At 37.1% G+C, this 27367-nt stretch overlaps 1 protein-coding gene across 7 annotated transcripts in view; it reads right to left on the bottom strand.

Annotated features, from left to right (window-relative positions):
* DENND4A (DENN domain containing 4A) overlaps positions 1-27367 on the bottom strand; it is a 111838-nt gene that overhangs the window by 66780 nt on the left and 17691 nt on the right. For 6 of the 7 annotated variants that reach the window (XM_018053636.1, XM_018053641.1, XM_018053638.1 and 3 more), the window contains exons 2-4: positions 15724-15799; positions 6020-6351; positions 1652-1901 (exon numbers count right to left, since the gene is read on the bottom strand). In XM_018053636.1, the coding sequence (XP_017909125.1) occupies positions 1652-1901; positions 6020-6330 (561 nt within the window). In that variant the 5' untranslated portion in view covers positions 6331-6351; positions 15724-15799. The remainder of the gene's footprint in view (positions 1-1651; positions 1902-6019; positions 6352-15723; positions 15800-27367) is intronic. The other variant, XM_018053637.1, reaches the window with a different exon arrangement.

The following is a 27367-nucleotide window of genomic DNA, read 5'->3' as shown; positions in this document are numbered from 1 at the left end:
GAGATGGGAAACCATAATGGTTGTAAGCCCAGGAGAGACATGATCTAAATTATGTTTTAAAAGGATCCTTCTTGCTGTGATGTGAAGAATAGCAGAGGAAGCAGTGATCAGTTAAACTGGGGGTCTGGCAAACTATAGGCTGCATTCCACCCAAGGCCTGTTTTTGTACAACTGAGCTAAGACTGATCTTTATGTTTTTTAAAGATTGTTTTTAAAACAAAAGGTGAATCTGCAACAAAGACTGTATATGACCTGCAAAAGTTAACTTATTATTTAGCCCTTTCTGCCAAAGTTTGTCTAACTCCTGAATTGTAATAATCCTGTTAAAGATGATCATGGCTTGGACCAGGGTTGTAGCAATGGAGAAGTTGAAAAGTATTCAAATTGAAAATATGTTTTGAAATTGAAGTCGACAGAATTTACAGAAGAATTGAATGAGACTTAGAAGATGAAGGTTAAGGATTACTCAGAGGATTCTTAGTCTGAGTAACTAAAAGAGTGGAATTTCCTTTTACTAGAGGAATAAGACTATGGGGATAAGTAGATTTGGAGAGGACACTAGGAGTTCAGTTTTGGACATGTTATATTTGAGATGACCTATTTGATAAGATATCCAAGAAAAGAAAATCAATTAGAAAAACCCAGTGGGGACACAGAAATTTAGGATTAAATGATTAGATCATCAAAGAAGTGAGTTTAGATTATAAACATAAATGGTCTCAGGACTGAACCCAGTGACACTGTTGCACAGAAATTAGGGAATTGGGAAGGAATCAGCAAAGGCTTTCCTGGTGCCTCAGACAGTAAAGAATCCGCCTGCAAGGCAGGAGACCCAAGTTAGATCCCTTGGTCGGGAAGTTCCCCTGGAGAAAGGAATGGCAACCCACTCCAGTATTCTTGCCTGGAGAATTCCATGGACGGAGGAGCCTGCTGGGCTACAGTTCACAGGGTCACAAAGAGTCGGACACGATTGCATCTTCTCTTCTTGCCACTGTTTCAAGAAGGAAGAAGTGATCATCTTTGTCTAAATGTACTGAAACATTAAGATGAAGCGTTGAATCACTGGATTCAACAAGAGAAATCTTTGGTGGAATGATGGAGACAAAAGCCTTACTGGAAAGAGTCACAGTGAGGAAGGAGATGGAATATAGTCAACTCTTCTAAGACCTTTTATTATAAAGACAATCAAATGGGGGAATACATGGAGTGGGATATAAAGATCAAGAAGCTTTGTAAAGATGGGAGGTATTGTAACATGATTTTGCAGGCTGAAGGAAATAATCCATGAGAGTGAAAAACTGATGAGTCACAAAAAAGTAGGGAGGATTGTTGAAGCCATGGCCTCGTTTCAAATAGGTGAGTTTATGGAATCTAGTGCACAAGTGGAGGGGTTACCCTCAGCTAGTGCGTTACTTTTGCAGTAAGGGGAAAAAATTATTCTTTTTAATTAAAAAAAAAAGAAAGAAAGCTTTTTGCACAGTTCTTTTTGAAAGTACAGCTACATTACTTTCCTAAAAATAAAATATATGACATCTTTAAGAAATCTATTTTCTTAATTCAGTAATTGTGCTATGCTATTTTCCAAAGATTTATTTTAAATTATGCTCTTTTCATGGGTGGCTAATTTTATCCGTGCAGAAGAGTCACTTACCATACTGTTATTGAGATTCTTGTCAACTTTGCAGAACGTGTGTGGTGGACTTTCTCCTTTACTGGGTATAATAATACATATGTCTGTAACAGCCAACGTATTCTGAGTCATGTTTTCAGAGGCTCTTCGGTAAGTGATATAAATTCTTTGTGATGAGGTACTGCCGCTAATATTTGCAGGGCGTCCATAGGGAGTACTCTGGATAATTTCACACCCTTGTTTCAATCTTTCTTTCCAGTCATATAAAACCCTAAAAAATAAATTAGTACACAATTACAAAACACCCTCAAATATGAAAGGTAATATTGTCAGGATCAAACTGATCCTTAAATGTAGCAAATATTCCAACTGTACTGCAAGTTTGAATTGTACAGCCCCATATAAAATTGAAGAACAACTGTTCTCCCTACTAAAAATTAATAATGTAAGGAAAACACAGATTAACCTCTGTGTTTATTAACATAAACCACAGAATGGCATTTTGCAGAATGTGCCAAGGTATTTTAATAGATAGATGGACAGATAACATAGATAGGTGTATGTATGTATGTCTCTAAAACCAAGCATCTTTAGAAAAAGCAACCTTGTATTTTGACCAAAGTTAAAGTTTTTTAAGGCTTTCAAAAGAGAAAATGACCTCAAATCTATCTGTCATCAAAGTATAAGTGAAAGTTTCCCCATTCTCCTTTATGGTAAAGTCGTAAGTTTTTAATAATAGGCCAGGCATCCAATTCCTTAAATTTTCTAAATATTATTACATAAAGTACTTGGGAACACAAAGAAAACATCACACTTGAATAATATGAGTTTATTCCCTCACAGAATTCACTAACTTGGACTTTAACACTGTCTGTGACCTTAGCCAAAAAACTAAAGAATTTAAATTTAATGAAAAGTGAAGTGAAAGCAAAAGTCACTCAGTTGTGTTCAACTCTTTGTGACCCCATGGACAGTTCATGGAATTCTCCAGGCCAGAATACTGGACTGGGTGGCCTTTCCCTTCGCCAGGGGATGTTCCCAACCCAGGGATCAAACCCAGGTCTCCCGCATTGAAGGTGGATTCTTTACTAGCTGAGCCACAAGGGAAGCCCAAGAATATTGGAGCAGGTAGCCTATCCCTTCTGCAGTGGATCTTCCCGACCCAGGAATTGAACCAGGGTCTCCTGCATTGCAGGCAGATTCTTTACCAACTGAGCTATCAGGGTAAAAATGTTTCTGCATTTGCTGTAAAAAATTATTATAGAAGGCAATGTCTCCAACATTAATCAGTATTACCTTTTATAAAATCCCATTATACAAATAAAGTAAAGTGAAAGTCGCTCAGTTGTGTCCGACTCTTTGCAACCCCATGGACTGTACAGTCCATGGAATTCTCCAGGCCAGAATACTGGAGTGGGTAGCCTTTCCCTTCTCTAGGGGATCTTTCTGACCCAGGAATCGAACCAGGGTCTACTGCATTGCAGGCGGCTTCTTTACCAACTGAGCTATAAGGGAAAAAAAATTTGACCAATTTTTGAAATATAGTGCCAAAAACTGGTCAAATTCTAATATAATTTTTAATTTCCTTTTTGTCTCAGCTGTCAGCAAACTTAATATTTTTCTTTCTTTTGACATTCTATTTTGAAAATTTACAACAAAATTTGATGCTTAATTATAGCAGCTATGTATATCCCAACGTTAGCCTAACTGCTAACTCCTCAATTTGATCTTGCTTTTTCCTTTTTTTAAAAGAAAGTTTTATTGGAGGATAATTGCTTTACAATACTGTGCTGGTTTTTTTTCTTAACCCTAAAAAAATGGCATTGTCAACCTATTACATATGGAATGGATAAAAAACAAAGAACTACTATATAGTTCTACATACAATATTCTGATATTCTAATACAAGGAACTATATACAATATTCTGAGACCATAACAGAATATAAATGTGTTATATATATGAATAACTAATACTTTGTTGTACAGCAGAAATTAACATTATAAATCAACTATACTCACAATTTTAAAAAAAAATAAAAAAATTTTAAAAGGTATTTGTAACAGAGAAGTTAGACATATCTGGATTTGAATTCCTACATCCTGGTACCAGCTGTATATCTTAGGTTGTTACTTAACTTCTCTGAGCCTTATAATACTCAGCTATAAAATTTAAAAATTTAACTCATAGGATCTTGGCAGAATTAGATGAGAGTACAAGTAGGGTCTCCAAAATAATGCCTGGCACACAAATGCTCAACTGAAATCAAGAGAAGAAAAATACAACACAGGGAGCAATCTTTAAAAAACCACCATTTATCACCTCAAACTCTTAAAAGATACAGGAATATAAGCACATTCGATATATAAGCTACCTGTTTCCCTTAATCAGGTATTGTGCTGTTGTTTATACTGCTTGCTTTGCTGTTTTATATTGTTGGGTAACTTTTCCTATTTAAACTGTAAGCTTTTTAAAGGCAACAGTGATGTCATATCCTCCACAATGACAAACATATGAGGATAGCCATAATAGTGGTTAATTTATTCATTCCAGTTCATGTCCTTCCCTGTTGGAAAATCTTTTCTATGCCTGGAAAATTTCTCATCTTTAAGCAACTCCAACACCCGAACAAGAATCTGCAACATTCCCTTCATTTCATCTGCAAGCCAGAATTCAGACAGTGATTAGTGATCATAGGAGCTACTTAACCTAATCTTTTGAAAATACAATCTAACAGTTGGCTTATTTTCCCAAGCCATTTACTAATTATGTAAGCTTCATATGAAGCAATATGGTAGCTGTTCTGAAACCTACTTAAAATTACAGCAATTGAGTCAAGAATTAGCACAATAAAGAATGAGTTTAAACATTAGATAATAGAATTTTAAAAACAGAAGTAAGTTTCAGGAGCTCTTCCAGTTCATCAATCTCCACTCAGGCATGAGTCAACTTGACTATTCACTTTCAGACTTAATATATTAGGAGATGGAACTTTTATAGCTCTTTGCTGATATTAGTAGGGACACTGCTATCTTCCTTATTTTTAACCAAAATATTATAAGTTAAGTCTATCCTCTTTGGCAACAGAGCCATGGAAACAAGAAGGCTTAAAACTGTCAGTTATTCAAAAGGTTAAACACAGAATTATTGTATGACCCAGCAATTCCACTTCTCTAAGTATACACACAAGAGATATGAAAACATACATCCATATAGAAATTTGTACATTAATACTCCCCAAAGTATCATTCATAACAGCCAAAAAGTGGAAACCACTCACATATCCATTGTCTGATGAATGCATAAATAAAGTGTGGTAGACCCATAAGATGGAATATTATTCAGCTATATAAAGGAGTAAAGCACAGACACATATTACAACAGGGATAAACCTTGAAAATTTTATGCTAAGAGAAAGAATCAGCCACAAGATAATCATATATAGTAGGATTCTACTGACACAAAATGTCCACAATAGGCAAATCCACAGACACAGAAAGTTAACTAGTGGATTGTCTATAGGGAGAATTAGACAAACTATAATGAATATAGGTAGTATTTATTTGTGGGGACATGATAAAAATGTTCTAAAGTTTATTGTGGTGATTCAACTCCATAAATAAACTAAAATTTACTGAATCGTACCATTTAAAAGAGTGAATTGGATGGTATAAACTGTAAATCAGTAAAGCTATTATTTAAAAATGAAACTACAAGGTCAATACAACAGCCTAAATAAAGCACTAATTTACCCAAGACCCTTGTTTCATGCACACTGACTTAAACTCCCAACTATAAGGATCATTACAACGGATCCTTGAAAGCCATCTTTTTCTCATATTTTAAAAATAATAAAGTATATGATCAGAATAATACATTGACTTCTGATATTTTTCTGTAAATGATTTTCAAATTATCTCCCCTATTTTTAATAGAACTTAGACAAAAGTGGTAGAACACAGAGACACTGAACAATGGAGAAGGAAATGGCATACCACTCCAGTATTCTTGCCTGGGCAATCCCATGGGCAGAGGAGCCTGGCAGGCTGCAGTCCATGGAGTCACAAAAAGTCAGACACGACTTACCAACTAACATTAACACTTTAATGCCCAGGAGCGATTTTCTAGCTCCAAGTCACCCTTTGAGGAACTGTCTCTCTTTGTACTACTTTGTGTAAATATAAAGCCAATATTTTTTAAGACAACAACAACAAAAACAGAGACACTGAAAAGATAAAAGGAGCACAGGAAAAGAAAACATGATTCTGGATATAAATGTGTCTATTTTTTTTAAGTATTTACTAATAAACAAGTTGAACAGTTAACTTCCAAATCTACAAGGCATATTATTTGAGTCAATAACAATAATTCTTTAAAAAAAATACTTACCCCAGATCCGTAAGTGGAGGCTTATCTCTTCCTCTTCTATAGCAAAGGAAAATCTGTGGCCCCACAAGACTTCCATTATTGAGATCAGCTGACAGTCCCGTTGGGGTAATATCAATACATGTGTAATCCCGTGGCACTTCCTCCCCAAGAGATTTAATAATAACTGAAACATCTGTGATAGGCTCTTTTGGTCTGGCTACTTTATGACAGGCATCATTGAAGTGAATTTCTTCTTCAAGAGGTTTTGAAACATCAGTTAATCCTGCTACAACAAAGTAGTCAGCAACACGAGGCCCCTTATCTTCAATCATCTTCCATTACAGAAGGTACATCTAAAAGGAAAGTAAAAGACCAGTATTTTCCTATAATAAGTCAAATAAATATAAGTGGTTTGTGTACAAACAAGGATAAAAACTAAAAAAAAGTGTACTATACCTCTGATAAAACACACTAGTATACATTTCACTGTTATATGTTAAAAGTATTTTTAAAGAAATGAGACTATATACAGCATTGGGAAAAGACCCTGATGCTGGGAAAGACTGAAGGCAAAGAAGAAGGCAGCAGAGGATGAGATGGTTAGACAGCATCACTGGCTCAATGGACATGAATGTGAGCAAACTCGGAGATGGAGAAGCCTGGCATGCTGCAGTCCCTGGAGTCACAAAGAATTGGACACGACTTAGCAAATGAACAACAACAACAATTTTATTATAAAAGGAATGCATGAATTCCCATTTTTGGCAATATGAAAGTTTAGATTACCTAAGTAGCCAACACCAAAAAAACACACACCCCTCTAAATGCATAGTGCTAGTCACTCAGTTGTGTCCGACTCTGCAACCCCATGAACTGCGGCCTGCCAGGCTCCTCTGTCCATGGAATTCTTCAGGCAATGATACTGAACTGGGTTGCCATTGTCTTCTCCAGGGGACCTTCCCAACCCAGGGATCAAACCAGGTCTCCTACATTGTAGGCAGATTCTTTACCGCCGGAGTCGCCAGGGAAGCCCTAAATGCACAGACCAGCTTGTGAAAATGTAAGGAAGGCCTTCCCTGGTGATGCAGCGGGTAAGAACCTGCCTGCCAGTGCAGGAGACACGGGTTCAACCCTGGTCTGGGAAGACTCCACGTGTCACAGGAAAACGAAGCCTGTGCACCACAACTACCGAGCCCGTGTGCCACAACTACTGAAGCCCTACTAAAGCCCACGCACCCTAGGGCCTGTGCTTGGCAACAAGAGAAGCCACCACAGTGAGAAGCTGATGCGCCTCAACGAAGAGCAGCCCCCACTCACTGCAATTAGAGAAAGCCTGTGGGCAGCAACAAAGACTCAGTGCAACCAAAAATAAATACAAAATTTAAAAAATAAGATAAAAAAATTTTTTTAATGTAAGGGGAAAACAAATGAACAAAAAAAGGAAAAAAAAAAAATGTCATGGCAATTCCCAGGGTCCCAAAACAGTAAGGAAACTGAAGGCCAGAATGCAATGTATAAGCTGATATTGGGTGGGAGAATTCTGCTGATCTCATCAGTAATCAGTAATCAAGGGGCCTGTGTTTTTAAAAGGGGTTGCAGGGACAGGAGACAATGCATTGGGACCACATAAAATAGGGAATTGGAACTGAGACATCTGTATAAAGCCAAGAGCCTCAAAGGACTATATCCTCTGTTAAAGAGCGGATTTTAAAAATCCATTCACTGCTACAGGGAGATAATCAAGTTTGCTTCAATCTGGGCCCACTTTGATGGGAGTAAAATATCTCTTCTGAGAATGTATAACAAAAGGCCTACTCACACTTGGATTTGAGGTTTGACCTTAAGCCATCTGCATGGCCCCAGAAAGGTCCAAACTAAGTTATTAATAATAACTGTGTTCCCAGGCTAGTGATAACCCTGGGGGAGCAAATATAAAAAAGTTCTAGAGGGTACCCTCCACACAGGCTTTCCACAGAGAAAGCCCCACTGAAGATGACCTCCTATTCTAAAATTACAAAACAAAACAGAAAAATCCACCCTAAATGAGTTTTAGCAGATACAATAAATAAAAGAACTTCAAATAATAAAAGTAGGGCAGTAATTATAACACTAATACATGCTTGTAACAAATTCAAAGAAAAAATTACACAAAGTGAAATTCATTGTGTATCAATATTCACAAACATTTAACAGCAAAACCTCCTTCAGTTGTTTAGTATCCCTTAAATCTTACTTGTTTCTTGAACGAGAAGACGCCCCCTCTGTCAGTACTGTCATTACTAATACAACAATTATAGGAAAACAGTTTAACCTAAAACAGAAATTTCCCAACATGTGTCTCACGTTAGACTCAGTTTCAATAAACGCAAAGAAAGGATTTTATGGGCAAATAAATTAGATATACATACTATACGCCTCTTCTGTGTATTTATAATATATATGTAAAAATATTAAAGATGTCAATACCAAAAGCAGGTTGATTATATTCTTTGCAGCCAAAGATGGAGAAGCTCTATACAGTCAGCAAAAACAAGACTGGGAGCTGACTAGGGCTCAGATCATGAACTCCTTATTGCAAAATTCAGACTTAAATTGAAGAAAGTAGGGAAAACCACTAGACCATTCAGGTATGACCTAAATCAAATCCCTTACAATTATACATTGGAAGGAACAAAGAGATTCAACGGATTAGATCTGATAGAGTGGCTGAAGAACTATGGACGGAGGTTCGTGACACTCTACAGGAGGCAGTGATCAAGACCATCCCCAAGAAAAAGAAAGGCAAAATGGTTGTCTGAGGAGGCCTTACAAATAGCTGAGGAAAGAAGCTAAAGGCAAAGGAGAAAAGGAAGAATATACCCATTTGAATGCAGAGTTCCAAAGAATAGCAAGGAGCAATAAGAAAGCTTTCCTCAGCGATCAATGCAAAGAAGTAGAGGAAAACAACAAAATGGGAACGACTAGAGATCTCTTCAAGAAAATTAGAGATACCAAGGGAACATTTCATGCAAAGATGGGCTCAATAAAGCATAGAAATGGTATGGACCTAACAGAAGCAGAAGATATTAAGAAAAGGTGGCAAAAATACACTGAAGAACTGTACAAAAAAGATCTTCACAACCCATAGTCATGATGGTGTGATCACTCACCTAGAGCCAGACACCCTGGAATGCAAAGTGGGCCTTAGGAAGCATCACTATGAACAAAGCTAGTGGAGATGATGGAGTTCCAGTTGAGCTATTTCAAATCCTAAAAGATGATGCTGTTAAAGTACTGCACTCAATATGGCAGCAAATGTGGAAAACTCAGCAGTGGCCACGGGACTAGGAAAGGTGAGTTTTCATTCCAATCCCAAAGAAAGGCAATGCCAAAGAATGCTCAAACGACCAAACAATTGCATTCATCTCAAACACTAGCAAAGTAATGCTCAAAATTCCCCAAGCCTGTAACAGTACATGAACCGTGAACGTCCAGATGTTCAAGCTGGATTTAGAAAAGGTAGAGGAACCCGAGATCAAACTGCCAACATCCACTGGATCATTGAAAGAGCAAGAGAGTTCCAGAAAAACACCTACTTCTGCTTTACTGACTATGCCAAAGCCTCTGACTGTGTGGATCACAACAGACTATGGAAAATTCTTAAGGAGATGGGAATACCAGACCACCTGACCTGCCTCCTAAGAAATCTGTATGCAGGTCAAGAAGCAACAGTTAGAACTGGACATGGAACAACAGACCGGTTCCAAATCAGGACAGGAGTACGTCAAGGCTGCTTTGTCACCCTGCTTATTTAACTTATATGCAGAGTACATCACGCGAAATGCCACACTGGATGAAGCACAACCTGGAATCAAGATTGCCGGGAGAATTATCAATAATCTCAGATATGCAGATGACACCACCCTTATGGGAGAAAGCGAAGAACTAAACAGACTCTTGATGAAAGTGAAAGAGGAGTGAAAAAGTTGGCTTAAAACTCAACATTCAGAAAACGAAGATCATGGCATCCGGTCCCATCATTTCATGACAAATATATGGGGAAACAATGGAAACAGTGACAGACTTTAATTTTGGGGGCTCCACAATCACTGCAGATGGTGACTGCAGCCAAGAAATTAAAAGACGCTTGCTCCTTGGAAGAAAAGCTATGACCAACCTAGACAGCATATTAAAAAGCAGAGACATTACTTTGCCACCAAAGGTCCATCTAGTCAAAGCTCTAGTTTTTCCAGGAGCCATGTATGGATGTGAGAGCTGGACTATAAAGAATGCTGAGCGCAGAAGAATTGATGCTTTTGGACTGTGGTGTTGGAGAAGACTCTTGACAGTCCCTTGGATTCCTAGGAGATTCAACCAGTCCATTGTAAAGGAAATCAGTCCTGAATATTCACTGAAAGGACTAATGCTGAAGCTGAAACTTCAATACTTTGGCCACCTGCTGCAAAGAACTGACTCATTTGAAAAGACCCTCATGCTGGGGAAGATTGAAGGCAAGAGGAGAAGGGGACAACAGAGGATGAGATGGTTGGATGGCATCACCGACCCAATGGACATGAGTCTAAGCATGCACCAGGAATTGGTGATAGAAAAGGAGGCTTGGCACGCTACAGTCCATGGGGTCGCAAAGAGTCAGACACGACTGAGTGACTGAACTGAGCTGAAAAATATTAAATCCTCAGAAATTCTCTGATAAACGTGCCTGACTGATTTTGCTTTTATCCATGATTTCCCAAGTTTATTTGAACAATGAACCCTATTTTCCAACTTAAAAACTAGAAGAAACCCTCAGAACATGCTTTAGAAAATGCTATTTAAAGTAATAATAACCATTTTCACCATTTTCATCATAATCCTAAAAGTCATTTAATTTTTTATATGGCTAATTTCATGGTTTTCAGAATTCATGTCACATATTTTGGAATTTATATCCATCGCTCAAATGGTCTCTGTAAATATTCTCAGTATTTGCTTAGAAAACATGCCTAAAGAAGGACCAAATATCCCTACTTGTTTTATTTGGTACATATGGCTCCTGTGTAGCAATTTCCTAACATATAAGATTTCTGCACAAAAGAAAGAGCTTAAACTTTCAGAAATCTCTCCCAGACTGACTGTAAAGAGAAAGTAATAACCTGTTCTCCTGACAAAACTCTGTTAAACACTATTACAGGAATTCACCTGCCTATTACAGGGGTTCTACAAAAAAAAAAAAAAAGCCAACACCACACACAGCTGCCTAGCTCTCCATTTTTTTAACATAGGAAAACAAAAACAGTTCTTTAAAGCACTTTTGTATTTAACTTTTTTCATTAAATAGTCTTTGAAGATAATTCTTTAACGGCTATATTTTAATGAGCATAACATTACTGACCTGTTTCCTTACTGTTGATCATTTACTGTATCTACTTATTTTGCTAATATTTTAAAATGCTAAGATAAATAACTTCGAACATAAACCTCTGGCTACAACTCTTATCATTTCTTCAGGACAAATTTATTAAAGTAGAATTTTGGGGTCAAATAGACATATACACTTACAGCTTCTATAAGTGTTCATTTGCTTTTATGTGGGCATGAATTTTAAATTAAAAGCTCTTGATAGGCACGAGTCTTAAACAGTACCTTAGTAGAGCACTTTCCTTTCATCATAATGAAGAGATTAAATATTCTTTTTCCTAAACTCTAACTTCACATTATTTAAACTAAAGTATACAGTTACTATTACATCAATAAAGTTCTATGTCTTGTTACGCAGAAAGAAGGGAAAGAGAATAGAAATAGTACTATGATGAAAACATATATATATTTAATAGGTTCTTCTGCAAGCTACTACCTTAGCCATTGGAATAAACAGCTATTATACTATTAAGCAGATATTGGGGGGAAAATGCATGAAAATCTTGTTTTTGTTATATCTTCCTGGCTCACAAATTTTAATAATTTGATTTGATTCACAATTGAATATGGTAAATAACTACTAAAAGGGAACAAGTCAAAAGTTCTTCATCAATACATATAAGAGTAATCAGGAAGTTCCCTGGTGGTCCAGAGGCTAAGACTTGGAGCTCCCCATGCAGAGGGCCTCGGTTTAATCCCTGGTTGGGGAACGGAATCCCACATGCTGCAGCTGAAGGATATGCATGCCACAACGAAGATCAAAGATCTAGCGTGCCACAAGTAGGACCTGGTGCAGCTAAATAATTTTTTTTTTTAATAGAGCAATCAATTTTAAAGTGGTGATAAAGTTATTTTATTAACAGAAAAGTAAATTATATATCACTTCAGTTATCTTGCCTTTTATTCCATTTATTCATTTAGGTGTGGAGAGTGGTAAGGAAAGTAGGCAAAATATTTGAAGGCATTCGCTACTGACAAAGTATATAAAAAGTTAACAGCATCGCTGGCAACATCCCATGACTTCTAGATCTCAATGTTCTTTAATTCACTCAAGAAGAGTTTATAATACTGAAAATGCACCTCTACTTTTTATTTTAAATCAACTGTTTATAAATTTTAGGTTTAGAAACTAGGGGTTAGATACTGTTACAAATTACAAGGCAAAGAAAATAATGAAAATCTTTAACATAGGGTAGTTATTTCCTAACAATTTCAATAAATCATGAGACTTCCATTGGAATGTGAAATTTACAATCCTCATAGAAAATAATAAACATATATTAAGACAAAACGCCTTATGTTGGTAAGAGCCAACAAAAGTTACTTGGAAAAAACATTTAAGGAAAGTATTCATAGTCATGTACAAAACTTGGACTCTCAGTATAGAACATCACAGCAAAACCCCTAAACAAGGGGTGTAAAATTTAGGAGGTAAATTTTTCTTTCTTATTTTTATTTTTGGAGGTAAACTTTTTAAAATTCATTTTGGAAACTGGGGGCCACACAAAATAAGCATTTGATCCAATAGTTCTCTACGTAATCATAGTACTGTAAACCCATGAAACTACTAAAGCTCGAGTAACAATACCACATCATTAAAGTTACTGTTTTTTTAATTCTTCTTTGTTCAACATGATACAGACAACTTAAAGAATTAGTTCATAATATGTTTACAGACATCTTTTTAAAATTTCACATCCCTACTTGGTGTATTTAATTTCAAATTACATCTATTTTCTTTGAGATTAGAAAACAAGAAGGATGTGCTCTCTATTCCTAAAAGGTTCATGAGAATGAAACTGAGAAATTACAAGAAAGCTCTTGCCCATTCAGCAACTAATGGAGACTGACTTGCTTTTCTCCCTTTCAATCTCTGCCCAGTCAATTCAGATTCTTTTTTATTTATTCTATCAATCCATTAAGTCAAGTAGTAAAGCATCTGCTATCTAGGCTAACTCTAAGGACAAGAAAAGGCAAGAGTGGAAATCAGAGGCAACATTTTAAAGATATATGAAAAACAAAAATATCAGAACATAAATTTTGCAAAATTGTAGACTTACTGAATTGGTCAAAGGAGCAAAGTCTTTCAGATAGGGCCTAAGATAGACATAAACTCAAGATTATACATGAAAATGGCTGATAACACAATGGACCAGCTTAACGGCCCCTCACTCCAGTTCACTTAAATAAGCTGGAAGAAATTTTATTTAAAAAAAAAATAAAATTTGTTTAAAAATTTAAAAAAAGTTTTTTTAATTAAAAAAAAAAAACCCACTGTAATTTCACAGGTAAAGCCTAACCAAGCTCATCTTTTCTTACATTATCAAAACTGGAGACTATCATTCCCATCTTTTTCTAAACTTCACCTCTCACTGTTCTTCCAGGCAAGGCAATCTATCTACTGTCCTGCAAGCACACCTCTGCTCTTTCCTTTTGATGATACACTATTACCTTTTTCTAGTTAATATCTGTTCATCTTATTTTTCAAAACAATTTAAACGTATGTGGAATTTAAACTTTATGAATTGTATAAGACAGAAGAAAAAGAAATTCAATAATTCCATTCACAATAATAAATCTGGTTTATATTTAACTAAGTTTCCTAGTTTTCTTTGAGCACAGAAACATCTTTCTAATCTTCATCTCCCTCTCAGTCACTAAGTTGTATTCGACTCTTTGCAACCCTATGGACTATATAGCCTGGCAGGCTTCTCTTGCCACAGAATTTCCCAGGCAAGAATACTGGAGTGGGCTGCCATTTCCTTCTTCATGTGATCTTCCCCAACTAGAGACTGAACCCGTGTCTCCTGCATTGCAGGTGGATTCTCTACCTGCTGAGCCATCCGGAAGCCCTCATGCACAGTTATAATACAGAAGTATTTTTATTTTATTTATGTAATAAGTATTAGTCACCTATAATCTTCATAATTATATTACATGACCACATAATACTCCATTAAGTAGACACTATAATCAGTACCCAATACTTCCTCTCCCTGCTAGTGCCCAAAGTACATAGGTAGGTGCTTAAAAAATTTTAAGTGAATAAATAGTTCACTTTACAAACTTCCGCAGGTATATAAACTTCCTAAATGTAAATGTCTTTTTTCTATAATTCAGAATCAATTTTCTGAACCTAGATTACCTTAAAGACTATAGCTATTGAATGGAGGATAAACACAGATAAACTAGATTTGAGTCTAACTTACCAGGGAGGTGGGCAAAGGTACAAATTTATTGAATAAATAATTGATTCATTCATCCAATGAATTTTTTACAAATAGTTTTTAAAATCTAACACTATTCTAAAGGTTGATGACAGTACCGATGAAAGCTAGTCTGTGCCTTCTTGCTTAGCTTACCTTTCCATATCTCTCCATTCTTTTATTCCCCCTCTAGTCATCTTTTCTCCTACCACATTTCCAGATTTCAGTGGCTTGCCTTCACCCTGCCCAGAGTTTTTCTACCAGTTTCTCCCTAAGGCCCCAAGGAGAGAAGTGACTCCTACTTTGTTTTCCCTTTCCCCCAGCTCCATGAAAATTGGCACAAGCTGCTTAGAAAATGGCATTCTAGGGAGATTTTGAAAGGAAAAAAAAAATCTTATTTGTATACCATAATTAACAGGTTTACTTTAAAAGAAAAAAAAAAGGTTTAACCCACCCAAGCCAACTGACTTTTTAAAGGTAAATTTTAGTAACAAAAACTGATGGAGTATGTGGGGCAAAGTTCTTAGGCAAGGGGGGGCATATTTGTCTTCTAGACTACTTTGAAACCACTTCCCCTCTCAATACCTATTCCCAAGAAAGCACCAATAGTAAAAAAAAACAAAAACAAAAACAAAACCCACAATATGTAATTTGGCAGCTCCCTTTTGAAAGATTACCAACACCTAATTTATATTAAAAAAAAAGTTAGGATACGAATAATAGACATTTAAAGGGGAAGAGATCTTTTCATTAGTGATAGTCTTAACCCTTACTTTAGAGCCAAAGAAACTGAAGCACAAAAGGTAGCTTACTTAAGGATACCTAGTTAGCGGTAGAGCCTAGGCAAGCATTCAAGTCCCTTAATCTAGAATTCTCTACACTTGGAGATGCTATTTCTAAGATGTTTCTAATAAAGAGTGTTGAATTAATACTAACCCAGGGCACACCTGAAACATCTTTTTTTAACAAGTTATTTCATGTCACTTGTTACTTAAAATCATTACCTGGTGAATATAGGCCAAATTCTTGTAAGAGATCTGATAAATTAACATTTCACTGTGTTTATATAGCAAACAGTTAATAAAAATAAATATAAATGTAAAAAAACACAAAACTACTTACACATTACTGAAAGTCTCTCTGAAAATGATGCCAGATCTCAATTTGTGAATTCTGCAAGCCCAGAGTTTGAGAAATACTGTATTAAAAAGAGTAAGAATTGAGCTCAAATTAATTCCAATCAAGTATTTTCCCCTAAGATGCCTGTGTATACTTAAAAGTTCTGTTAATAATGATAATTTTCAAACAAAAAGATTGCATGTATTGTTTTCATATGGTTAAGAGTCCATAAGTAATTTTCATATACCAGCTCTTCCAGAAAACACATTTCAGTCAAGAATAAACAACACTTGAAAAATAGATAAAGGGGACAAAGAGAGAGAGAAAAAAAAATAAGGGCACAAAAGAGTAAATGTGTACAGAAACAAAAAGAAAGAAAAACACGTCAATTTCTGAGACATTAAGTATAGTATCTCATTCCTAGAAGAAAAATACAGGCACAAGCACAAGAGGAAGAAACCATAGTTTTAACTAAGACTGAATATCTAATAATAACAGGGAAATAGCAGCAGCAGCAGACACCAGATTGACCTAACTTGGTGGATCTTTGGTGCGTGTCTGGGAAATGGGAGAGATGTGGGGAAAGGGCTAAAATCAATTAAAGCGATTAAAGTGTCTTAGGATGGAAAAGTGGATAAAAATAATGAATGCGAAATAACGTTAAGTAAATCTTGCTACATTTTGGACTGCTAAAAATGATCGAGATAGATACGTATGTTTGAAAAAGCAGGACACCACTCCACCTCAGAGTCACTGAACATCTTCAGTCAGTAAATATGGAGTGGTGGCTCAGATGGTCAAGAATCCGCATGCAATGCGGGAGACCTGGGTTCAGTCCCTGGATTGGGAAGATCCCCTGGAGGAGGGCATGGGTATTCTTGCCTGGAGAATCCCGATGGACAGAGGAGCCTGGCGGGCTACATCCATGGGGTTGCAAAGAATCAGACACAACTGAGCAGCTAAGTACATCTATTTTTCAAATAATTCTAAAATCTAAACAAATACAATTTTGTAAAGTAATTAGCCTCCAATTAAAATAAATTAAAAAAAAAGAAAAATCCAGTAATGATAAAAAATAAAAAATAAAATCTTATCGCAGACAGGCAGCAAAGAAACAATGTAAATACAGACCTGCTGAAACAATTTTTAAATTCAGCATCAGATTATCACAAAAACATTCTAGTTGAAATATGCGATGTATATGAAAAATGTTGGAAAAATTTGAAAACTGCACCTTTATTGGTAGAATATCAGGCTTGTTTGATGCAATTATAAATTATGAATGTGGTATATAATCAATTCCAAACAAATTTTCTGCACACCGAGTTTCCTTATATAGTAAGAACATTTTATGACAATGACTTCCACGTACCTATGCTCCACTAAATATTTGTTACTAAACAAAGCATTTAATGTTGAAATTTTCAGATTAATTTACAGCAGCATTCACAATATGAAATGTTTCCTCCTTGACAGAAGAAATTTCTAAAACCTTTACTTTGATTCCATAAACTGTATGGAAAAACTGAGCCATTATTAGAATTACCTAGTTTCCCATTACACAGAAGGTGAGACTGATTTGAAACTGGCATCACTTAAGTGTTTACAAAGTTCTTCTGTTAATGGAGACAACACATCACCACTATTGCTTCACTTCCTGTACACGCATAAGAAAAATTGCAACAAAAAATGCATAAAATCTATTTAGGAGAGCATCCTTTGAAGTAAATGGAAAGTCATGCTTCTCAAAGTGCTTCCTGCAGCTACATATGTTCAATTATCTTTCAGCGCATACTTCTTTAAATTGCTGTTATTTTTAATTGAACTTTTCACTTTGAAATAATTGTAGATTTACATTCAGTTGAAAAAAAAAACAATAGAGATCTGGTATAATTTTACCCAGTTTCTCCCAATGTAACATCTTGAAAAATCATAGTATAATCATAGTGGGGACTCTGAATGATGCAATTCTATCTTATTCTGATATTCCCGATTTTACTTGTATTTGAGTGTGTACATGTGTGTATTTAGTTCTATATAATTTCATTAAACATGCAGCTTCATGTACTTATCACCCAACTCAAGATACAGAACAGTTCCATCCCAAGGATCCTTACTGTTGCCCTTCTATCAGTACGCCCACTTCCTTCCTGGCCTCCCCATGCTGTCCATTTATCTGTGGAGTGGTATATTTTTACCAGAGCACACAGGGCCAATGAAAGGAAAAGAAAGTCTCTACAGCAATAACCCCTTACAAAATAGGTGGAGAAACAAACCAGAAAAAAAAGCATATACATGTGCAAAGACTTACTGGTCACATTTACTCAGCCATCTGGAACATCACATTTGAATATAATTATGCAAACATAAATGCACAGGCATACACATACACGCAAAGATAGACACAGAGTGATCATCTACTAAGTCACAGTGACAATCGATCTCCTTGATTCTGAGATAAATTTTCCTATCATGAATAAATTCCAGACTAGAATCAAGTGGACAAATAAAATAATGCTACAGAACGGGTGGGGCCTCCTGGGCGGCTCAGTGGTAAAGAATCTGCCTGCTAATGCAGGAGACATGGGTTCAATTCCTGAGTCAGGAAGATACTCTGGAGGAGGAAATGCCAACCCACTCCAGTACTCTAGCCTGGAAGATCCCATAGACAGAGGACCCTGGTGGGCTATAGTCCATAGGGTCACAAAGAGTCAGACACCATTGATCAACTGAGCACCTGAGCATGAGAACACACAGAATGACTACAACGGGGATTCCTAGATGTGTAAGAAAATTTTTTAAAAAAGAGTTTTTACTGTGTTCAGGGGTAAACCTGCCACACTTCGCCCACCCCCCACCCCCCCACTGCCCAGAAATTAGATTTGAACTAAAGTAGCAGGGACTTCCTCAGTGATCTGCTTCCAATGCAGGGGGCAAAGGTTTGATTCCTGGTTGGGAAACTTAAGATCTCACATTTCATGTGGCATGGCCACACACACACACACCTACACCCACACAAGACTGTAAAACTAATGTTAAAAATAAACAAAGCAGTTGGTATTCCCTTGAGAGAATAAATCTGGTGCGGAAAGAAGAGGAACAGATTGGAAATAACTGAGGGTTAATATGCAGATACCTCTTGTCTCTCCAGACAGACTATAAACAATTCAAAGGCAGAAGAAACCCTGTCTTTTCTTTTGATTCCTCACATAAATTATAGGAGTTATAAATACATGGTAGGTATATAAATATTTGTTAAATGAATGAGGTAAGCACAGTAGAGGAAAAATGTGAAGGATAAGACACCACAGAATCATAGGATTTTAGAGCGAGGAGGGTACTTTCAATCCTTTTATAAATGAAGAAATGGTGGCATAAATGTTAAACAGCTTGCCTAAAGACTACATCCATCAGTTAATAACTCAACTCCCATGGCTTTAAATTTGGAGTTCTTCTATTCCATATTTCAATTAAAGAATGACAGAGAAGAATTCCTGGGGGAGCCCTGTATATTAATTCATGAATGTGAGCTTTGATGAACCAAAAAAGTTAACAGGTAAGTGAGAGAAGTTAAACCAGCTGGGTGGGGTAAGAAATAGAATGGCAGGTAAGAAATAGAATGAATGACCAAGAATCAGGGAAAAGTGTGAAACAGAAAATGAAAGAAGATAAACAAAGAGATATGGCAAGAAAAGTAACAAAAAAGATGAGTTAAAAAAAAGTGCAGAAATGGGAAGGAGAAAAGTGAGAAATGGTTAGAGAGGTTTGAAGAGATGGTATCCGGGGAATTTTTAATGCTATTTATATGTTCAAGAATTTAAAAAAATAATCGTTTATTTCTGGCTGCATCAGGTCTTCACTGTTGGCACGCAGGATCTTCATGTGGGCTTCTCCCTTGTGATGTGCAGCCTCTGTAGCTGCAGCCTGTGGGCTTAGTTGCCACACAGCATGTGGGATCTTAGTTCCCCCAAAAGGGACCCAACCTACGTCCCCTGCATTGACAGATGGATTCTTAACCACTGGACCACTAGGGGAATCCCAAACATATTTCTTAAATAAGCGTGACGACCATCTCAGGAAACTAAATTAGGATATTAGGAAAATAATAAGGAATAATGAAGAACCAACTACAAATACTGGGTATTAAAAATAATAAATTTTAAATCAAGTTTAATAATGAAATGAATATAAATACAGTTGAATATATTTGATATAATAGAAAAAAATCAATATACTTGAAAATGAAATCAGTGAATAGATGATCAGAATAAGATATTAAGAAGGCATAAAGCAACTGAAAATATATATTATAAAAGTTTAAAAATATGGAGGCTTTAAAGAATAAGAGGACAACCCACAGACAAAGGAAACATTTGCAAAAGATCTATCTGACATATGACTCTTTCCCAAAATATATAAGGAACATTTGAAACTAAACAATAAGAAAATGAATCAACCAATTAAAAAAATGGGCAAAAGACCTGAACAGATACTTCACTAAAGACGACATACACGTGGCAAGTAAGCATCTGAAAAGATATTCAACATCGTATATCATCAGGAAAATGCAAATAAAAATGCAATAAAAAATCACCACACTCCTATTAAAATGGCCAAAATCTAGGACACTGACAACACCAAATGATGGGAAGAATGTGGGGGAGCAGAAACTCACTCACCGCTGGTGAAAATGGAAGATAAATCATATAGTCACTCTGGGAGACAGTTTGGCAATTTCTTACCAAAATAAGCATACTTTTACCATACGATCCAGCAATCACACTTAGTATTTACCCAAATGACTTGAAAACGTGTAAACTCAAAAACCTGTATGTGATGTTTACAGCAGCTTTATTCATAATTGCCACAGTTGAAAGGAACTGAAATGTCTTTCAGCAGGTGAATGGATTAAGAAACTAGTACATCCAGACAATGGAATATTTTTCAGTTCTAAAATGAAATGAGCTATCAAACCATGAAAAGACATGGAAGAACCTTACTTACTTCATATTACTAAGTGAAAAAAGCCAATCTAAAAAGGCTATGTGCTGTATAACTTCAACTACATGACATTCTGGAAAAGACAGAACCATGACAGCAAAACTTTTTGCGAAACAGTAACAAGCTCACCAGTTGCCAGCAAGCTAGGAAGAAAGGGTAAACAGCCTGAGCACAGAGGATTGTAAGGCAGTGAGACCCTTCTGTATGACACTATACGGCACATGCATGTTACTATACATTCGTGAAAACCCACGGAATGTACAGCACAAAGACTGAACCCTACTGTAAACTGTGAACTTTGGTGACACTGAGGTGTCAGTGTAGGTTCATGGGTTATAACAATCGCATTGCTCTGGTGTGCTATGTTGATAGTGGGAAGAGCCATATTTGTTGGTGGAAGGTATACATAGACACTCTCTACAATTTCTGCTCAATTTTGCTGTGTATCTAAGACTATTCTAAAAAATAAAGTATAATTAAAGGGAAGAAATAAAAGAATTAGTTGTGAAGAGTTAGTTGTGAACATATATGGAGGCTAGGAGAAACAGAGTCGATATCTAAATAATACGACTTTCAGAAGGTAAGAAAGAAACAGAAATGAGGAATAATGAGAAATAATGACCAATAATTTCCAAAAATTAAAGATATGTCAGTTTGATATATAATAAAAAATACCTAGACACTTTTTAAAGAAATCTTAGAACATCTCAAAGAGAAAATTCTGAAAATTCCCCTCCCAAAAGTAGCTCACCTACAAGAAAAAAAAAATTCTAGGTTTCTAATTATTGCTAGTAATAATGTATGTAAATGGAGTTAATATTTTTTAAATGTTGTAAAAATGAAGTTGAATATATAACTGTGTCTGTCAGTCTTGTCTGACTTGTGACCCCATATAACTAAACTATTATTTAAACACAAGGATGAAATAAAGACATTCTTAGGAATGTAAGTACTCAGATGGTTTACCAAGAAAACTGATAAAAAAATCAAAATACCAGTTCAAATGTTATAAATCTAGGCAGCTCAGTAAGATATGGCAAGAAAGAGGGAGTAAATAACTTAAAGGGGACTTCCCTGGCAGTCTAGTGGTTAAGACTCAGTGCTCCCAATGCAGAGGGTGCTAGTTTGGTCCCTGGTCTGGGAAGATTCCACGTGCCTCGTGGTATGAAAAAAAACAAAACCCAAAACTTAAAAGGTTCACTCTTGTTAAACAATGGAAGTGGGGAGAGAGAATGAAGGTAGAAAAAGAAGGAGAAAAAAAAGTATACCATAATAATCTTGAATATTAAAAGACTTGAGAATGCTAACATGATGGGGACAGAGAGGAGGGCCTACTAAAATACATGCCTTATTTAGCGGTGAAGATAGATATAATCAATAAGTTTAAAAATTTGACAAATATAAATATCGAACAGGACTTAGTGACTGAACAACCATCACCAATATAAATAAGAATCTAAGTAAAGGGCAACCACTAGAAGAATAAAAATAGAACACATAATTTTAAAACTGGCACCAAAAAAATTATTTATCCTCAGAAATTTGAAAACAGAAAGAAAAAAATCAGGGTAAACAGAAAACAAAGAGTAAGATGGCAGGAGCGATTCCTGATGTAATAGTGCGAGTTTAGCACACTAAAAATCCGAGAAAGCACACTTAGAAATAGCATGCCAATCTTCTTACTGGTCCTTGAATAAATCAGGTGTGTTCCAGCCTCGGTGTTTTCATCCCTCCTGCTTTCTCTGCCTGGCATAGTCTTCCCAGATGCTGGCTGGTCGAATCTGTGTCTCCTGCTCTGGGAGGTGGATTCTTTACCACTGAGCCAGCAGAGAAGCCCAGGATAGCATGCTAAGTAAACATGTTAACTAGATATCTGTGGGGGAAAGGGAATGGGAGCGAAGGGGAGGATAAAGGAGGATAAAATGAAAACAGGACCCCAGACAGTCAAGGACGAAAGAGTATCAGGTAGTCAGAAATACGATTAAATCAATTCTCTATACCTGAGGCTTCCTCGCCACACTTCCTCCCAAAGAGATATTTAGCCACTGGTTTCAGCAAAACTTGGGCGGTACTGGTGACTCAGATGGTAAAGAACCTCCCTGCAATGCAGGAAACCTGGGTCCAACCCTGGGTTGGGAAGATCCCCTGGAGAAGGGAATGACAACCCACTTTAGTATTGGCGCCTGAAGAATTCAATGAACAGAGAAGCCTGATGGGCTATAGTCCATGGGGTCACAAAAAGTCAGACCCAACTGAGCGACTGACACTTTCAGTCTTTTTTTCCTAGCAAAACTCAAATCATTGTGACCTTGAGAAGACCCACTTCAGTAAAGTGATAGTAAGAAGAAAGCCCAACTAGAATGAGCTGAGTAGAGAATGGAGGAAGTATATATAAACCTTTGCAGGAGTTTTGATACAGAGGGAAGCAGGAAAGTGGTGTGGTAACTTCAGAAGAAATGGAACCAATCACAGACTTTTCTAAAGAAATGAACAAAATTAAGGGGGTATGCCAAGATCAGTCATCCAGCAGAGATGGGAAATGGAGAAGAAGAAGAAAAAGATAACTGTAAAAGCCTTGAGAAAGTATGAGAAGATGGAGTCCAAAACAGAGGATCTAATCATAGAGACAAGGATTTCTCTACAAAAACAAACTTCCCATACAAATGTTTAACAATGATTCTTCTGAATATGTGGGCTCTGGCAATGCGGGTTCTTAACTTTTTTTGGATATACCTCCTTAAGAATCTGATTAGCTCTATGGATCTTCTCTCTCTTAAAATACACATACTTATTTAGATAGATATTCAGATAGAACTTTACGTACAACTTTAAGGGGGTCACTGAACCATGCTCCCCAAACTAATCCATAGAGAAGTCTGTTTTGGGTGGGGTTTTTTTGCTTTTAATTTTTAATTAAAGCATAACTAACATAAAAAACTAGAACTTCAGGAAAGTGAACACAACAGTACCATTATATATACCTTTGCTGCTGCTGCTAAGTCGCTTCAGTCGTGTCTGACTCTGTGCGACTCCATAGACGGCAGCCTACCAGGCTCCCCCGTCCCTGGGATTCTCCAGGCAAGAACACTGGAGTGGGTTGCCATTTCCTTCTCCAACGCATGAAAGTGAAAAGTGAAAGGGAAGTCGCTCAGTCATGTCTGACTCTTTGCGACCCCATGGACTGCAGCCTACCAGGCTCCTAATGGGATTTTCCAGGCAAGAACACTGGAGTGGGTTGCCATTTCCTTCTCCAATGCATGAAAGTGAAAAGTGAAAGGGAAGTCGCTCAGTCATGTCCGACTCCTAGCGACCCCATGGACTGCAGCCCACCAGGCTCCTCCGTCCATAGCATTTAGGCAAGAGTACTGGAGTGGGGTGCCATTGCCTTCTCCGATATATACCTTTAAGAAACAGAATAGTACCAGTAACTGGAAGTCCTGAATCCCCCTTCAGTCCTCCCAAAAAGAACCACTATTTTGACTTCTAGCACTGAATTATTTTTGTCTGTTTCTGAACTTTATATAAATGGAAGGTGGAAGGATTCATACAGGATGTATTCTTTTGGTCCAGTTTTTTTCACTCTACACTGTTTTTGTTATTCAGTCATATAGCAGTGGAGAAGGCAATGGCACCCACTCCAGTACTCTTGCCTGGAAAATTCCATGGACGGAGGAGCCTGGTAGGCTCCAGTCCATGGGGTCGCAAGGAGTCAGACACGACTGAGCGACTTCACTTTCACGCATTGGAGAAGGAAATGGCAACCCACTCCAGTGTTCTTGCCTGGAGAATCCCAGGGATGGGGGAGCCTAGTGGGCTGCCATCTCTGGGGTCGCACAGAGTTGGACACGACTGAAGCAACTTAGCAGCAGCGGCAGCAGCATATAGCAGTAGCATATAGCAGTAGTTTGTCCACTTTCGTTTCTGTATTTTCATCTAGAATATCATAATTTTATGTATCCATTCCACTGTTAATAGACCTGGATTATTTCCAAAGTTAGGCTATTACAAATAATTACAAAGCCATGTACAAATTATTTTCCAAATATACCTACAAATAAAGGTGGTAGGATATAGGATAAATGAATACCCAACTTTGCTACATAATGACAGTGTTCCAAAGTGACTGTAGTAAGACCTTACATTTGATGAGTAAGATGCCTTAGAAATAAAAACTTACTCTTTTTGAAAGCAGAAGCATTTCTCTGACTGATCTCTCTAAAATACTCAATCAGTTCAGTCACTCAGTTGTGTCCGATTCTTTGCAACCCTATGGGCTGCAGCACGACAGGCTTCCTTGTCCATCACCAACTCCAGGAGCTTGCTCAAACTCATGTCCATCAAGTGGGTGATGCCATCCAACCATCTCATCCTCTGTCATCCCCTTCTCCTCCTGCCTTCAATCTTTCCCAGCACCAGGGTCTTTTCAAATGAGTCAGTTCTTCGCAGCAGGTGGCCAAAGTATTAGAACTTCAGCTTCAGCATCAGTCCTTCCAGTGAATATTCAGGACTGATTTCCTTTAGGATTGACTAGTTGGATCTCCATGCAGTCCAAGAGACTCTCAAGAATCTTCTCCAACACCACCGTTCAAAAGCATCAATTCTTCAGCGATCAGCCTTCTTTATAGTCCAGCTCTCACAACCATACATGACTACTGGAAAAATCATAGTTTTGACTAGATGGACTTTGTTGGCAAAGTAATGTCTCTGTTTTTTAATATGCTGTCTAGGTTGGTCATAGCTTTTCTTCCAAGGAACAAGCATCTTTTAATTTCATGGCTGCAGTCACCATCTGCAGTCATTGTGGAGACCCCAAAATTAAAAAGTCTCTCACTGTTTCCATTGTTTTCTCATTTATTTGCCATGAAGTGATGCATGAAGTTAGCGTTACTTTGCCAGCGTGTGAGATGAGTACAACTGTGTGGTAACTTTGAACGTTTGGTATTGCCTTTCTTTGGGATTGGAATGAAAACTCACCTTTTCTAGTCCCGTGGCCACTGCTGAGTTTTCCAAATCTGCTGGCATATTGAGTGCAGCACTTTAACGGCATCATCTTTTAGGATTTGAAACAGCTCAAGTGGAACTCCATCATCTCCACTAGCTTTGTTTGTAGTGATGCTTCCTAGCCCATTTGTCTTTGCATTCCAGGATGTCTGGCTCTAAGTGAGTGATCACACCATCACGGTTATCTGGGTCATTAAGATCTTTTTTGTATAGTTCTTCTGTGTACTCTTGCCACCTTTTCTTAATATCTTCTGCTTCTGTTAGGTCCATACCATTTCTGTCCTTTATCGAGCCCATCTTTGCATGAAATGTTCCCTTGGTATCTCTAATTTTCTTGAAGAGATCTCTAGTCTTTCCCATTCTGTTGTTTTCCTCTATTTCTTTGCATTGATCACTGAGGAAGGCTTTCTTATCTCTCCTTGCTATTCTTTGGAACTCTGCATTCAAATGGGTATATTCTTCCTTTTCTCCTTTGCCTTTAGCTTCTCTTCTTTCCTCAGCTATTTGTAAGGCCTCCTCAGACAACCATTTTGCCTTTCTTTTTCTTGGGGATGATCTTGATCACTGCCTCCTGTAGAGTGTCACGAACCTCCGTCCATAGTTCTTCAGCCACTCTATCAGATCTAATCCGTTGAATCTCTTTGTTCCTTCCAATGCATAACTGTAAGGGATTTGATTAGGTCATACCTGAATGGTCGAGTGTTTTTCCCTACTTTCTTCAATTTTAGTCTGAATTTGGCAATACTGACTTGGTCAAAAAGTTCGCTTGGGGTTTTCCATAACATGTTATAGAAAAAAACCCCAAAAGAATTTTTGGCTTATTCAACACAAGTTTATTGTAGTTTTGTTTCAGTTAAGTCACTGCTGAATACAGCGATACCAACACTATAAAAAGAGCAGCTAAGTGCTCTGGAATCAGTTTGGAGAAGTTCAAATCCTAGCTCTAATATTAGTTTATTATACAAGCAAATAAACATGTGCTTAGGGTATGGCAAAAAAAGTTTAATTTGAGTAATTTTACTTAAATATGAGGTATCATTTTAGGAAATCAAAACTTTGCTGATATTGCTTATCTATGTTTTGGAATTGATTTTGTTCTGAATTATAGAAGTAGCGTCATAGTCACTTCAAGGCTTGATGCTGTAAAGGTTTAGAGACAGGAAATTCTGATGGATACTCTTCATCATTTAACTAATAAATACTTACCAAATGTTTATTGAAAAGGACATGTGTCAGCTCTATTTTTGACCATCCAGCATAAGAACTCCTTTACTATATTAAAAAAAATCTGCCACGGTGTCTTAGAAGCCCTAGAGTCAACCATGAACGCCAAGAAGACCAGATAACTATTTTCCCTATTTAGGGACCGGGTACAGAGATGGGACAATTAGATGCTTTCACGCAGAATGAGAATATAGAGCTAAAACTGGAGAGTTTAAAAGTCATTCTCAGGGCAGCGACATACAGTATGCAGTGGTGGTGTTCCAACAATGGCCTCCAATATCCTGTGGAGGAGTCAATGGTGTCTTAAACAGGAAAAGGACATTTCCATGGCATAACTTTGGCCATAGTCAAGCCAAGCCTTGAGGTTGGTTAGTCGGTTTCCTGTTTGTTCTCAGAGTCTGGTTCTCCAGTCTTTCAGTCA

Source organism: Capra hircus, chromosome 10, assembly GCF_001704415.2.
Source record: "Capra hircus breed San Clemente chromosome 10, ASM170441v1, whole genome shotgun sequence".
Classification (NCBI taxonomy): Eukaryota; Metazoa; Chordata; class Mammalia; order Artiodactyla; family Bovidae; genus Capra; species Capra hircus.
This window is presented reverse-complemented; position numbering and strand designations above follow the sequence as displayed.